We start from the raw sequence: 16,307 nt of genomic DNA, 5'->3' as shown, positions 1-16,307 counted from the left end.
AGATAGTGAGCTAACTTAGGAAATATTGAACTAGGGAATTATAAATAGTGAACAGGAAATAGTTGTTCTGTTAGGTATCTATAATGTCAGGATAAATTTTTATCATTGGAACAAATGTTAGAATCCCTTTTTCTTTTTGTAAACACAGTTAAACAACCAATTCATGTAAGATACTGAAACTAAAGTAATTAAAATCCTCAATGGTAATAGCTAACATTACTTTTAATTTTTATTATAGCATCGCATGCAGAGCTGGTGGGCTACACAAAAGGACATTGGCAGAATTATAGTGAGAATTTCTTCAAAAATCTGGAATGATGAGAAAATAAGAGAAAGCGATGGGAAAAAGCGAGTGAGCGATATAGAACACAGTTTTAGGCAGCTTTGTTGAAAGGAATGGTAGTTGTTTTAGAAGTAATTCTCATCATTATGCAATTTCACAAAAGATAATGGAGAAAAAAAGATAAGATTAATTTGCATAAATTAACAAGTATTAAAAATTAGAAATTGATAATTTGATATTCTTTTGTTTTAAAAAAAGACTTTCTTAGAATTCAAGGGTGTTGGTGATACCTCTTGTAAGAAAAATTTTAGTTTACTTCCTTGTATAATCTGGGTGGGTTAATTGCTTAGAACTATTTTTAGGTAATACTAGATATAAAAAGATGATTGTAACGTAAGACTTTCTGAACATGAGGTCTGAGGGTGATTTGTTTCTCAGGCCCTCATATCTCTTACTTATATAATTGACTCCTACACAGAGAATAGATCTTTCTTTGATTGGTTCGTTTTACTAGTTAAACTCAAGTGGTAATAATGTGGAAGCATTTAAACACCTAACTCTTGCCTTAGCCATCACAGGTGCTGAATGACCAGTGGGTCAGTAGACACAATTTAACTATACTTCTTACCAACCTGGGCCCCAATCTACTGCATGAAAAGCAACATTTTCTTCCAACTTAGGTTCTGTTTCATCCAAGTTCATAAGCCTATTTAGCAAATTATCATGACGTACCATATGAAATCCTAGTCTGAAAGAATTAAACATGCCTAATCTTAACCTCTGATAGCATTTGATCTAATAACCAAAGACCGTGGGCCTATAGGCAGTCTTCTCTCCCTAGCAACTGGGCTGTTTTTGCCCCAGTTCTTGGAGATGTATCAGGCTAGCTCATCATATGCTGTGTCGTATAGGGTGTGGTCTTCCAGTAACCCTGAATATGGAGGACCTGGAACAATCTAGTGCATGTTTCAGATGTGATTTTTCAGGGTCCCTGTGGCTTTCTGAATGATTAAGTGCTCCAGGCTTGTTCTGAAGTCAATCTTCTAAGTTCATTCTGTAAAAACTCCCCAGCTCTGCTCAACACTGAATCATATAGGGTTTGGACAGGAGACATTTCTTTCTTTTTTTTAAATTTTAAAATATTACAAACATATGGAAAACTGACTAAATACATATGTGAATTAGTTTCATGAATTATATGTGGGGAACTTCTTATCTGATTCTTATATAGCAATCATTTTGTTACTTTATAGGATCCTTCTGTACTATGAATAACATATATGACACTTTTCACTTATTAAAAAATGGTAGTATATTCAGTTTTGATGAGTTCCTTTAAACTCTGCTAGCTAAATTGTGGTTTATTTAGTGTTTTCATGATGTTTTGGTAAACTAAAAGATAAAAGCAATTTGTCTCTAAAATTTTAAATTTTAGCTGAATGCAATGGCCAACAGAGCAGCTGGAAAAGGTTATGAAAATGAAGACAACTATTCTAATATTAGATTTCAGTTTGTTGGAATTGAAAATATTCATGTCATGCGGTCCAGCCTTCAGAAATTATTGGAAGGTACGGTTATTGCTTACCTTCTAGGCAGCTTTGTCCCATAGAAATGTAATGCTAGTCACATTATAAAATTTAAAATTATATAATTAAAAATTTTCTAGTAGTCACGTTCAGAAGAGTAAAAACCAGTTGAAATTAATTTTAATAATATACTTAACCTAATATATTAAAAACATGCTAACATGTAATCAGTGTAAAAAATCAGTAATGATATATTTTGCTTCTTTTCCTTTAAGTCCTAGAAATTGGCTAGTGTGTCTCTTATACTTACCTCTTACTGTGGGCTACCCACATTTCAAGTGTTTAATAGCTGTACTTCAGTAGCGGCTACTATATTTATTAGACAGTACAATTCTACTGGTTTTACAAAAAATTGCTATTGTTAGATAGTCTTGATTAGTCAGTACAGTGAAGATTAATTTATGACAGTGTTCCATTTAAATATTAAGCTATCTTTCCAGTCTTGGTGTGGAACTTAAAAAACTGGAATCTCAGACTTTTTTTTTTTTTTTTTTTTTTTGCGGTATGCGGGCCCCTTACTGCTGTGGCCTCTCCCGTTGCGGAGCACAGGCTCTGGACGCGCAGGCTCAGCAGCCATGGCTCGCGGGCCCAGCCGCTCCGTGGCATGTGGGATCTTCCCGGACCCGGGCACGAACCCATGTCCCCTGCATTGGCAGGCGGTCTCTCAACCACTGGACCACCAGGGAAGCCCCTCAGACTATTTTTAGTTACACATTTGTGTTGAAAATTTTTTTAAAAAGGGTATTGGAGCAATTTTTTTTTTTAAGCATGAAGAATGACAGAAAAATGTACCTAAATCCATTATTGAGCTTTTAATAGCATGTGTTCATGTATAAAGAGTCTTGCCTGTTTATTTTGTCCTCTTCTCTTCTTCCCCACCTCGCTCCCCAGGGGTCTCTTGAATAGAAGTGGGCACTCAAGCTCCTTTCTAACTGAAATGTCTTTCCCCTTGCAGTCAATGGTACCAAAGGGCTTTCCGTCAGTGATTTCTACTCGGGTCTGGAGAACGCAGGATGGCTGCGCCACATCAAAGCCGTTATGGACGCTGCAGTCTTCTTAGCCAAAGTAACCCTTCTTCACTCACGTTTGATCTGGGCTTTCAGTGGTTGGGAAGGAATGGATTTATTCTGCTGGGTGCTGGTATCCTTTCCTGCCAGATAACTTTTATTATGTTTTACCTCTTTAACGAGGTTCACTTTAATTTGAACCTTGAAAATATCATGTAGCACTTAATGTAGGAACTTCAAGAGAAATTCCCCAACACATTGAAACGGCATTTTTGTCTGTGCCTTTTGTTTGTTCGCTTTGTGTTTTGTCCGGTTTCTTGGAGGTTATGCTGTGACAACATAATCATTGCGATCCTAGCTCTTCTTTGCAATGCAATACCTGCCACTTTGGCTTTTGAGTAAATAGCACTTACTGATTTACCTAAAATGGGTTTTGCTAGAATCGAAGTGTGTGGTCTTTCTTTTCAGGCAATAATGGTTGAAAATGCGAGTGTGTTGGTACATTGCTCTGATGGCTGGGACAGGACTTCCCAGGTCTGTTCCCTGGGCTCTCTCTTATTGGATCCCTACTACAGGACAATCAGAGGATTCATGGTAAGGACTTGTTTGGCCAGACCACTGGTCTCAAATAGGAGTGATTTTGTCCCCCTCCAGGTGTCATCTTGATTGTTACAACTAAAGGAAAGGGTGTACCTGGGATCCAGCTGGTGGAGGCCAGCTGCTAATAACCTATAATTCACAGGACGGTCCCTACAACAGAGGATTACCTGGCCCAAAATGTCAGTACTGCTGAGGTTGAGAAACTCTGAGTTAAATTAATTTCCACTTGTGCCATCTCTTTGACAAAAAGTTTTAGATTAAAAGGTGTTTTTTCCCCCCCGTAAAATGTTGCAATAGAAATATTCAGTATTTCTCCCTCATTTTTATCTAACAAATGTAAATATTGCAGTAAGACAAGACATAGATAAGAGTACTTATAAACTATATTCTAGAGGAAACTTTGTTTAATGCACCTTCACTTGTTAGTTGTAACTACACTCTAGGGAGCATGTTTTAAACCTGAAGGTGCGATTTCTAGTTGAGCAGATTCCCTGCTTTGTGGCGCCGAAGCCCCGGCTCCTGGGTTTTGTGTGCTTTTTAATGCACGAGCATGGTCAGATTAACTCCTGTTTTCACAATTTGTTTTAACTCAGGGCAGGTAAAATAAATGAAGAGCTGGTAGGCAGTTTTTATTAGTTTAGAATTATGAAGCACAGTGCTGTCTTAAAGCAGGGGAAGGTTTAACGCAGCCAGACCCCTTTCAGAACCGTTGTTTTCGTGGTGCCGGCATGTTGCATCTGGGACAGGTCAAATGCAAGGGCTTCTAATAAAGTAAGGTTCCACTGGCCTTGGGCGAGTGAGATAGGGGTGTTTCCTTAGCCATGTTTGGCTTTCACTGTCTGCCGGGCGTCCAGATGAAAGCGTGCAGTAAGTGACCGGCGACCGTGTGGGAGCCTCGCAGGCTAGAGGAACGGTGAGGACTAAAGCGTGGCTCCTGCAGGTGACTAAAGCCGGCGGGTGATGGGTCGGGTGCAGGCTGTGTGAGGGGTGAGGCTGGCACAGAAGAACGGGGTGGGCTAGGGCCCGAGGAGGAGAAGTCTGGCAGGCATCTGGACGTCCCCCTGCTGGGGGGTGAGAGCCAGCAACAGGCTTTTTTTTTTTTTTTGCGGTACGCGGGCCTCTCACTGCTGTGGCCTCTCCCGTCGCAGAGCACAGGCTCCGGACGCGCAGGCTCAGCGGCCATGGCTCACGGGCCCAGCCGCTCCGCGGCATGTGGGATCTTTCCGGACCGGGGCACGAACCCGTGTCCCCTGCATCGGCAGGCGGACTCTCAACCACTGCGCCACCAGGGAAGCCCGGCAACAGGCTTTAAACGCGGGAAACGGGAACATGCTCAGAGCTCATCTTTTTAAAAAGATGGTATCTGGAATGCAGAGCGGTGGGAATGGAGGCTAGGAGACCCGCATAGAAGCCGATAGGATGACTTAGGAGAGAAAAGAGGGCCAGAACTAAGGCAGTGCCCCGCGGATGGAGGAGTGGGCGACGGGCCCCTCCAGGGAGGACGAGACAGCGGAGTAAGCGTTTTTCGCGGACTGGGTGTGGGTGGGGGAGAAGACGCCTCTTCTCGGATTGCTTCCAGGCTCTGCGCTCAGTTGCCAGGATGGACTGTGCTGAGAGAAGCGACTGAGTGAGAACGGTGTTAAGTTTCACACGTGGATGTGTGGCAGGATGGCAAAGGTCCCACGGTAGAAGCCGAGGCTACAGCCCAGACCACGTGCCCGAGGTTGCCGGGTGTGGAAGTGGGGAAGCTGGGATATGAGCCCGTGCACTGTGACTTCAGAATCTGCATCTTTACCCACACGTGCCGTGGCCTTCTGGAGAGATTTAAGACAAAGTCAGAGGAGCTAAAAGTGGCAATTTTGACATTGAAGAGAATGTACTTGGTGATTATATAACGAAATTAGAAAGTATAGTAAATACTAAGAAGATAATGTTGTTTAGATTAGACCGAAAATAATTAGAAACCTATTATTTCAGTAGAGTTGTAACAGAAAAGAGTGCACTCAGGAGGTCGCATATCAACATTTGAATTTGAATATAAACTTTTCATTGGTTTCTTTACCATCCTTTTTTTTTTTTAAAGTATTACAGAAGTAACGTACAAGTAAGCCAAAAGGTTTAAACATCCACCCCAGTTTGCCACCCAGTAACCACTGGTAACCTTCTGATTTTCATTTTCCTAACCTTTTTTCTGTGCATATATCATCATACATACAAAAAATGTAAATGCAATAGTGATTTATAACATGCACTTTTCACTTAAAATGTAATAAATGCAACTGAAGTAAATTTAAGTCACAAGACCTACTGTATTTCTTTTTATGTATCATTTTCACTCCTTGTTAAGCCAGCCTCTCACCCAGGTTCTTGCTGTCTTTTGCCTGTAATTTAAAAAATTTCATTTTGTTTGCCACCATAAGTTAAAAGTGTAAATGCTGTTTTTAAGATAATAGGATTTAATCCATTCTAAACAAAAAAAGAATTGTGATTACAAAATGGATTTTACTTTTTCTCGTTAAGGTTTTAATAGAAAAAGATTGGATCTCCTTTGGACATAAATATTCGGAGAGGTGAGTCACAGTTATACATTTAGGCACTTGGTAAAGTTAGTAGAACTAATTTAGAGTACCTGAATGTTCCTGTTCTTCATGAACTCCCATGTCTGATGGGAGGTGAGAGTGGTGTTTTTTTTGTATGAAGCCCGATTTAATTCTTTTTCTGTCATTTTTTTCAAGTCTGATACTTTTGTTAATTTTCATAGCAGTTTATTACGTTTTGTCTGCATTGTAGTAGTTAGAATGTAACAGACCTGTTAAAATTGTGGTTGAAAAACTCATAGGTGTAAATTGTTTCAATAAAAACATGACAGTTTTTTTTTTTTTAAATGCCAATGTAACAATGTTTTACGATTTTTTTTGGCGGGGGGGGGGGGGGATATGTATTTAAATGTAACAATACCTGAACAGTTGACCTCTTTCAGTGGCATTTTCAAAAGCTTGTACTTTCTGGGGGGTTAGGTGTGGCCATTTGGATGGTGACCCAAAGGAAGTTTCACCAGTGTTTACTCAGTTCTTGGAATGTGTGTGGCATTTGACTGAACAGTTTCCACAAGCCTTCGAATTCAATGAAGCGTTTCTTCTTCAGATCCATGAACATATTCATTCATGCCAATTTGGAAACTTTATTGGAAATTGTCAGAAGGAAAGAGAAGAACTCAAGTAAGACAGTTGATTGAAATGGGCTTTCTTCTTTCCTATTTAGCTGAGGTCTAACATAAATCATAGTTGAACTTAAACTATCTTGACAGTATGATATAGAACTGGGTCTTATTGTAAAGATTTTATTGTCTGTTTTTCTGAAGCTGAGTATGCTCTGAGTACCCCTCACACTCTCGGGTTAATAGTTAAAGTTTGTTTTGAAGTGTAGCATACATACGGAAAAGTATGTACAGTGGAAGTATGAAGAATTCAGAGGTGAGGCTAGACTGTGAATAGGAGTAAAAACTAAAACTTAAATCTACATGGGAAATGACTGCCTGCTTTATAAAAGTGAGCGTTAGCATCTCTGGGAAGATCTTCGTGTTTTTCTCATCCCATTAGGTTAAAGGAGAAGACGTACTCCCTGTGGCCGTTTCTGTTGGACGACCAGGAGAAGTACATCAATCCTCTCTACAGTTCCACGTCTCAGAAACTGGCAGTTTTGGAGCCAAATACAGTATCTTTCAATTTCAAGTAAGCCGGCATTATTGAAGTATTTATACTCAATTTTTCTCCAACACAATTTATTGAAGTATTTTTTTTTCTTTTTTTGTCATAAAGGTTTTGGAGAAACATGTACCACCAATTTGATCGAACATTGCATCCTAGGCAGTCTGTGTTTAATATAATTATGAATATGAATGAGCAAAATAAGCAGTTACAGAAAGATGTTAAAGACTTAGAATCTGTAAGTATTCTGAAGTATCTGATGTAATATATTTGGGATATTAAGTTAGTTTATTTCCTTACTTGGTGCTCTCAGTGTAAATGTAGTGTACGTATCAATAGAAATCTTGTAAGTACTCACGGTTGCTTCAAAATCAGGTCTCCTGTGCTTTGAACAGGTTAGTTTAAATCGCTTTCTCTGAATTTTAAAATATATTGAACTATTTGAAGTATGATATATAGAGAAATAGAGATATAATAAGTATCAGGCTATTCACCACCTGGCTTTGTGAGGTTTTAAGATTTACAGTGTTTGATTCAGACCTTTCATGTTTCTGTTTGAAGGGAAGACACATTATCGATCTATTTGCAGACCCTGTGAGCCCTACTGAGTCTTCCCCACTACACTTGCTGCGCTGAATCTGCTGTTAGTCATTCCTGTGCCTATTTTTATACTTCCTCTATATATGTTTATATCCACAAACAATTTATAGTATTGTTGCATATGGTTTGAAATATTATTTTTATTATATATTGAAAAAAGAAGGTAGTTATGTGTAAGATGTAGAGGGCGACAAATAACATGAATGCCCAGGTGCCCTTCACTCGGCTTAAGAAACCACGTTTTAAAGCTATACGAAGGCTGTCACACTGTCACGCTTCACTTTGCTCTACATTGTTTTGAAATTCATCCACGTTGATACACGTAGCTTTAATTCATCTGTTTTATCAGTAGCTACTGTATCGTATTCTCTTGTGTGACTGTATCACAGTCCATCAATTCAGCTCTGCTAGACATTTCAGTTATTTGCAGTTTCGGATTTCCATGACGAGTGAAGTTGAATTTTTCCCTTTCTGCGAATGGCCTATTCAAACCATGTTTCTGTTGGCGTATTTGCCTTTTTCTTACTGATTTATAAGAATTCTTTATATACCACACACTAATTCTTATTTAGTTAAATGTATCACCAATGGCTTTGTCCAGTCTTTTCTTATCTTTTCCATTTTCTTTATGGTATGTTTCATATAGTTACTGTGAATTTTAATATAGTCAAATTGCTCAGTCTTTATGTTTTATGCCTTTTTATATATCTTGTTTAAGAAATCCTTCTCCACCCTAAGACGTTTCTTTACCATTATATGTAACAAAAAGGATCAGTAAGTCCATGTTTTAAGAAATCCTGGCCAATTGTTATAACTCAGTGAGACTATCCTGTCTGCCTCTCAGACAGGAGTGTTGCTGGTCACCTCTCAGATAAGGAGGTCATGACTGCCTGAGTGACCTGTAGGAGAGGCGAGCCCAAGATATAGACGGTACAAGAAGGTTGTCCGGAGATCAGTCCAAGGATCTAGAGAGTGTGGAACTCTGCCAAAGAATCCTTCTAAAATCTCTTAAAATCAAAAAAATTCCGTTGTATTCTATAGCCTGTTGTGCTCACCTACCAAACCATTGTAGGAAAACCACATAAGAAAGCTCTTCAGGCCGTCACACCTTCAACTAAATGAGTGTGTGTTTGTTACATTATATAGCTGTGATTTCAGGGTGACTGTCTCACATATATATTTCTCTCATTATAAAGTGTTTACTTTTTATAGTTTCTAGGAAATGTGTGTGCTTTTCAGATATGAAGGCCTAGTGATCTTCTGTCAAATATGTTTTCCATCGCAAAAGTTGTACACAGTTGGGATTCTCAGCCATGTCTCACCTACACTAGATTTTAATTTTTTGAGATTTAATTTTGCATCGTACATAAAGAGAACATTTGCAGAAGCTCGATTTTTGTGTACTTTCATCTAACATATATTGAACCTGTAGCGTGTACAGTTTGTAATTTTTTTTCAAATTTGGATTTGTTTCTAGCAAATTAAACAACATAAAAATAAGCAGACAGATGGAGTTCTCACCAAGGAATTGTTAAATTCAGTTCGTCCTGAATCACCTGCCCTCAAAACCTCCTTGTGTCTCAAGGAGCAGACTCTGCTGCCTGTGAATGATGCTCTCCGAACTATAGAGGGCAGCAACCCCGCAGATAACCGCTACAGCGAGTACGCGGACGAGTTTTCCAAAGCGGAGCCTGCTGTGGTCAGCTCGGAGTATGGCGTGGCCAGAATGACGTGTTAGGCTCAGAGAGAGTTTTCTGGCTGCCTGCGGTGCGAGAAGTGGATTATTGTGAGGATGGTCTGTGTGCGTGACCCAAGCAATTTGCCTAGTGATGATCTTAGAGTTTACCAGTAGGTTGATAGTTGAAGTCAGGATGCTAACTGCTCTTGTGAGAGAAGGCAGTTTAGCTGCATTTCTAGCAAGAAATGAATGACCTTCAGCTCTTTAAGAAGCTTACTGCAGATGCAGTTTGTACTGTACACTAGTGAACTGACATGTCTATGATTTACATGTTAATTACAGTCAAATAGGAATAGCCTTCCATAAGTATGATTTGACTGCCAGAAAACAAAACTTGACAAAGTGGTCCCTTACTTAATAATTGACATGGCATGTACTTTCAATTGTGTAGCTATGTAACTATGAATATTTGCAAATTTTGCCTATTAGTGGTGTTTATTGTTGAAATGCCATGAAAAATACTTCTAAGGAAGCCTTAAAGTCTCAGTTTATTCATTACACCACTCTTCAGTTTTAGAGCCTAGAGCAAGATGGTTGGTTGTGTCTGTGAGCAGCTGCCCTGGCCCCCGCAGGAGCTGCAGTGCCCCTGTGGAAACGAAACGGTGGTCGAAGGACACTGCCAAGCCCATGTTTGGCTGGTCCCACTTTCGTGGTCAAAATTAACGAAACCGACCTTTTTGTTCTGCTTATAATTTGTTTAGTGCTACATTTGACGACTTATTATTTACAACTTACCTTGTTGATTTCTTGCATATGTGTAAGCACATTTGACTGTCTCTTATGAATGGATTACTGCATCCTGTTGGTTCTTGTTCTGTGGTTGGCTTTATTCCTTTGATAAGTATGGAAGTTTACGAAGCTAAAGCCCTAAACTGTTCTTAGAGACAATGAATAGTACATATATGTATATTTTTAAACTGTTTTCTCTCTCAGTGAATTGTTCTTCCTAGAAGAAACTTTCAATTTACCCAAGAATTTTGGGGTCAAAAAAAGGGAATACGGATAGTTTAGCTTTTGCTTGGTTGCGTGAATTTTTCTCTGTGAAACATTTTTTTCTTCTCTGTTAACATAGAAGAAAAAAGAAAAAAAGGAAAATTAAGGCTAGCCTAATACAAAGTTAATGTTTAACAAAAAAACTTAAATGCTAGGAAGAGTTTCATTTTGCCACGTTATTGATAACTTTATTCTCTGTACTAGTACATATTATTAAAGCACCAAAAAAAAAAAATAGAAAAGAAAGAAAGAAAATGACTTTCAGTTGACGGTATCACCCAGCTGGCTTTAAAATGGACAACTTAACATGGGTGGCACAAGATATGATTGAAGGGTACTAGGAAATCTGCATAGGATCCCTTATGCTTCTTTTTATTACACCTACATCTGTTATATTAATTTTGAACATAAATAACTTTTTCAAATGGAAAAAAAGGCTTTATTGTATGAGCTTATCCTATTTATTTTTCCAATGCTTTTCTGTAATGCATTATGTAATAAGAAAAATACTTCTTTTTACACAGTGACGGAAATGCACTATAAAGTAGGGTTTGTGATTTAGCCATGTCTATTTCCATATTTAAGCACTGGGACGAGAAACTTAAGCCTGTGACCACAGAGGGAAGCTATTGTGCCTTGTTACTTGGTTCCAGTGACTAATTGTGGTTTTAGCATCTTCCACGGCAGACTTCTTACATTCACCTCTTTGGTTTATTATCTTAATCTTCAGTTTGAGGCATATATATATGTGTGTTTATATGCTCACACCTGGGCTGAGAAACCAGCTAACATCCTAAGTGACCTACAGGGTATATGTTGGCAAAAAGTAGTTGTGTATACGTCTTATAAGATTGCATTTGTGTTCAGTGTGTTTGGGATTGTATAGCATGTACGTTATTACATACATTGTTTAAAGGTAATTAAATGTTCATGTTTTACATTGAATTATTATTTTTTTTGGGAAAAAACAAATGGGATCCAGTTGTGGTGGGGGTTTTTCTCCCTCATGTAAGCAAATGGACCTGCACATGACACCAGTCATCACAGTATAAGGTTTGAGCAGTTAATTTTTCAAAAGGGGATGTTGATAAATAATCATTATTATATACAGAAGTAATTACCAACATATTAAAAGAAGCATAGTGCGCTAAAAGGTTCAGCAGATATAGTTGATAATGTCCCTACATTTTCTGTGTGATCCTGTCACTTCCTGCTGTCATATCAGTATTTTATTGTGTCCTTCTCAACTTGTTGATAGAAGGTGGTATCCAACGAATTTGTACGTTTAAGGTGCAGTGTCTCTCCAGAGACAGGCCTGGATGTGATCAGACACAGGAAGTTGCCTGGCAGAGAGGAGTGTGACTTTATTTGGGGGTGTTTTGAACAAGTTGCTTAGGCTAGAAGTAGCCTGGGGAATCATGGCTAAATAAAGATGGCTGGAAGACCTTTTTTTAAAAAAAAATTATTTGGTGGGGTAGCAGGGCAGGGGGTAGTGTCAGGTTAACATCTTTTAAGCTCATTATTTTTGGGGCAGTTTTAGGTTCACAGCAAAATTGGAGGGGAGGTGCAGAGATTTCCGTATATACCCCTGCCCCCCACACACATAGCTTCCCCCATTATTAACATCACCCACCAGATGGTACATTTGTTAAAATCAATGGACCTACACCGACACATCATAATCACCCAAAGTCCATAGTTTACCTTAGGGTTCACTCTTGGTGTTGTATATTCTGTGGGTTTGGACAAATGTATAATGACCTTTACGTATCGTACAGAGTATTTTCACTGCCTTAAAAATCCTCTATGCTCCACCATCCTTCCCCTTCCCCAACCCCGTGGCAACCACCGATCTTTTTACTGTCTCCAAAGTTTTACCATTTCCAGAATGTCATACAGCAGGAATCATACAGTAAGTAACCTCTCAGATTGGTTACAGATTCTCTCACTTAGTCATATACATTTAAGGTTCTTCCATGTTTTTTCGTGGCTTGGTAGCTCATTTCGTTTTAGCTCTGAATAATATTCCATTGTCCGGGTGGACCACAGTTTATTTATCCATTCACCTATCGTAGGACATTTGGGTTGCTTCCAAGTTTTAGCAGTTATGAATAAAGCTGCTATATAAACGTCTGCGTCTGTGTTCAGATTTTTGTGTGGCTGAATACCAAGGAGCATGATTGCTGGCGTGTATGGTAAGAGTGTGTTCAATTTTGTAAGAAACCGCCAATCAGTCTTCCAGAGTGGCTTTACTGTTTGCATTCCCGCCAGCAGTGAATGAGAATTCCTGCTGCTTCACGTCCTTACCAGTATTTGATGTCGTCAGTGATCCGGATTCTGGCCATTCTTACGGATGTGTAACCAGTGTTTTCTGACTTTTTTTCCTTGTGCAGAAGGTCAGCTTCAGAATACTGGACAATTTCCAGTTGGCATTCCGAGTTGGAAGAAGTGCCTGCAGTCACCTGCATTTGCAGACTATGAATGACATCGGTCCATTTCCATTACCCAGGTTTGAGATATTCTGTTGGCTGCTCTGTAGTTGTCCATTTGGCGTTAGCGTACCTCGATTAATTAAATAAAATGTAGAACCTCTTTTTAAAAATGTCACTCTACCTATATGGGGAAATAATCTAAAATAGAGTGGATATACGTATACGTATAGCTGATTCACTTTGCTGTACAGCAAAAGCTAACACAACGTTGTGAATCAACTAGACTCCGATAAAATTTTTTTTTTTAAGTCACTATAAGCTTTAGGAACCTGTACTAGAAAAAAGCCTGTAATTTAGAATGGTTGACTATCTCTAAAAGAGTATACTGTAGTGCTTGCCATCTTATTAAAAAAAAACCAAACACGAATTTCTGCCATTTTTATAAACAGTATTAATGCTACTCTAGTTATCCCTGAGCAAGTAAAATATCCTTTGCACAGCAACTTTTATAAAATAGTGGGATGTGTAACTGAAAGCAGCCTTCAGGAGCTATAAGACTTAGTAGACTCCTAAGGCCCTAGCTTTGAGTTTCTGATTCAGCAAGTGTTGGTTGGGACTCTGGGGTTAAAAAAGCATTTACATAGCATAGCGATAAAGCATTTGCATTTTAAAATATCTTGGAGATTCTTATGCAAAATGGCAGGAGAATCACACTCCAAGGCGCACTGCCTGCAACCACCTGCCCTGATCAGTAGGAGTCTCTCATTCTCAAAGGAAAAGCTGAATTTGTCTTGTACAAAGAGCAGTAGATCGGGGAGCATCTTACTTCTGAAACGGTGCTTCACGGGTGGGAGTGAGAAATAGACCTTCGTCCTGAGCCACTGAGAGTTTGGGCTCTTTGTTACTGTGGGTAACCTGGTCCATCCTGAATGATGAAACCACTGGCACACCTAAGAGGAGAACAAATCTGATTTCTTCTAAAGACCAGTCCCTCACCGTCCTCAGGTGGCCTGTTACTTGTGCTTGCACTCGTGTCTGGTTACGGGTCACTGTGTTTGGCCAGAGCTCTTTCCTCTCTTTATCTCCAACAGTCGCCTCCCCTCTGCCCCTTGGCATTGACTCCTTGAGCCAGACCAGCTGTGAAGTACCACCCCGCCCTCTGTGCTTGTCTAGCTGTTTCCTCGTGGTGTAGTTTAACTTGTTCCTCTATCTGCTATACCTCCTGTAAAGTAGGCACGAGATGAGATTCAGATTAACATTTCAGGAAAGATGCTGTGTACTTCACATTGAATCCCTCAGGAGGGTATCATGTCAGGCTTGTTCACTTTTAGGATGCTGACTTTGGTCGCTTGGTTGATCTCACCGATATAAAGGTACATTTTTTCCCTTTGGACTTAGCAGGTGCTCTGCAGGGTAATGTTTTGGCATCAAAATGAACATCCTATTCCCTGACAACCTATCCACTGATATTTGCCTAAATCAGTTATTTCATTGGGTGTTTCAAAATTGTGATTTTTTTAATTTGCTTTTTTACCCAAATAGTTCAAAATGTGTGTGTATTTGTGTGTGAATGTGTGTGTGTGTGTGTGTGTGTGTGTGTGTGTGTGTGTGTGGTGGAGATATTGATGGGTAAGGCATTGATGGGTAAGGCATCGATTTTTTTTTCTTTTTCCATATATTTAAGGTCATTTTTACTTTCTCTGTGTATTGCCTGTCCATGTCTTCTCATTTTTTTCCCCAGCAGGTGGTAGTGGTTTTTTTCTTTATTTAAGATCTTTTTTCATATTTTAGGGAGACTAACCCTTTCCCTATGATATAATGTGCAGATGTATTTTATCATCAGAATTTCAATTCATTCATTTATAATCAACATGGACTCGTGTCTGGTGTTAGCTCTGCCATCCATATTTTACTGTCTTTATTATGAGTATATTTAGTGTAACTTTGTATAATTATACTTTATAATTTTTGTCTTTATACTATGTAGTCTTATTTTTAAAATACTTTAGAACATTTCTTTTGGTAATTATATATTTGGATTTGTATCCCAGTAGTTGCCTTTTTACCTTTTGCAAGATTGTTTTGGTTGTTCGGGATCCGTTGGAATTCCATATGAATTTTTGGATGTGCTTTTCTATTTCTGCAAAAATGCTGTGGGATTTTCGATAGGCATTGCATTGAATCAATAGATTGCTTTGGATGCTGTTGACGTCTTAATATTCAGTCTTCTTGATCTGTGAACAAGGAATTTCCATTTATTTGTGTTTTTTAAAATTTCTTTCAGCAACATTTTATAGTGTTCAGAGTACAAGTCTTTGCCTCCTTGGTTAAGTTTATTCCTAAGTATTTTGTTCTTTTTGATGCTATTAGAAATGGAATTATTCTCAATTTCCTTTTCAGATTTTTCATTTTTAGCATATAGAAACACAACGGATTTTTGTGTGTTGATTTTATATCCTGCAACTTTTCTGAATTCATTTATTAGCTCTAACCATTTTTGTATGTGGAATCTTCAGGGTTTTATACATGTAAGATCATGTCATCTGTGAACAGAGATAGTTTTACTTCTTCCTTTCCACTTTGGATACCTTTTGTTTCTTTTTTCTTGCCTGATTGCTCTGGCTAGAACGTCCAGTCCTATGTTGAATAGAAGTGGTGAAAACAGGTGTCCTTATATTGTTCTTGATCTTAGGAGAAAAGATTTCAATCTTTTGGTATGAGCTATGGGTTTTTCGTTTATGGCCTTTACCATATTAAGGAAATTTCCTTCTCTTCCTAATTGGTTGGGTATTTTTTTTTAATCATGAAAGGGTGTTGAATTTTGTCAGATGATTTTTCTGCATTAATTAAGATCGACTATGTGGGTTTTTCCTTCTTTCTGTTAATGTGGTATATTACACTGATTGATTTCTATACATTGAACCATCTTTGCTTTCTGGGAATAAATCCCACTTGGTCATGGTCTATGATCCTTTTAATGTGCTGTTGAACTAGTTTGCTAGTATTTGTTGAGGATTGTTGTATCAGTGTCCATAAGGGATATTGGTCTGTAGTTTCTTTTCTTACCATGTCTTTGGCTTTGGCCCAGCTGTTGTTTATGGTTGACTTTTGACATGCATTGGTAAACTAGAAGAGTGACCACCATGAAAACCTGACACTTCAGCAAGGAAGAGGACAGAAAAGCATTTCTCAGACTCATAAACCTAGCCATCATCCTTCAGCTCATCTTAAATTTTTCTTTTGATGTGGTTACCAAAAATGTGAAAATTAAAATCATTGTGGCTAAAAGGGTCACGTAAAATATATGAGAAATTCTAGGCTCATTCCAGCCATCTGAAAGCAAAGGCAGAATACTGTAAAA

The 16,307-nt window shown here is 38.6% G+C and overlaps 1 protein-coding gene across 2 annotated transcripts in view; it reads left to right on the top strand.

Moving 5' to 3' along the window:
• The window catches only part of MTMR6 (myotubularin related protein 6), a 28,173-nt gene extending 16,714 nt beyond the window's left edge, over positions 1-11,459 (top strand). The window contains exons 7-15 of one of the 2 annotated variants that reach the window (XM_060287967.1): positions 239-352; positions 1,719-1,851; positions 2,825-2,934; positions 3,345-3,470; positions 5,997-6,046; positions 6,494-6,694; positions 7,076-7,207; positions 7,295-7,421; positions 9,261-11,459. In XM_060287967.1, coding sequence (XP_060143950.1) covers positions 239-352; positions 1,719-1,851; positions 2,825-2,934; positions 3,345-3,470; positions 5,997-6,046; positions 6,494-6,694; positions 7,076-7,207; positions 7,295-7,421; positions 9,261-9,521 — 1,254 coding nt within the window. In that variant the 3' untranslated portion in view covers positions 9,522-11,459. The remainder of the gene's footprint in view (positions 1-238; positions 353-1,718; positions 1,852-2,824; positions 2,935-3,344; positions 3,471-5,996; positions 6,047-6,493; positions 6,695-7,075; positions 7,208-7,294; positions 7,422-9,260) is intronic. The other variant, XM_030882680.2, reaches the window with a different exon arrangement.
• Positions 11,460-16,307: the final 4,848 nt, after the last annotated feature.

The sequence above is a fragment of the Globicephala melas genome, chromosome 18 (assembly GCF_963455315.2).
Source record: "Globicephala melas chromosome 18, mGloMel1.2, whole genome shotgun sequence".
In the NCBI taxonomy this organism is placed as follows: domain Eukaryota; kingdom Metazoa; phylum Chordata; class Mammalia; order Artiodactyla; family Delphinidae; genus Globicephala; species Globicephala melas.
This window is presented reverse-complemented; position numbering and strand designations above follow the sequence as displayed.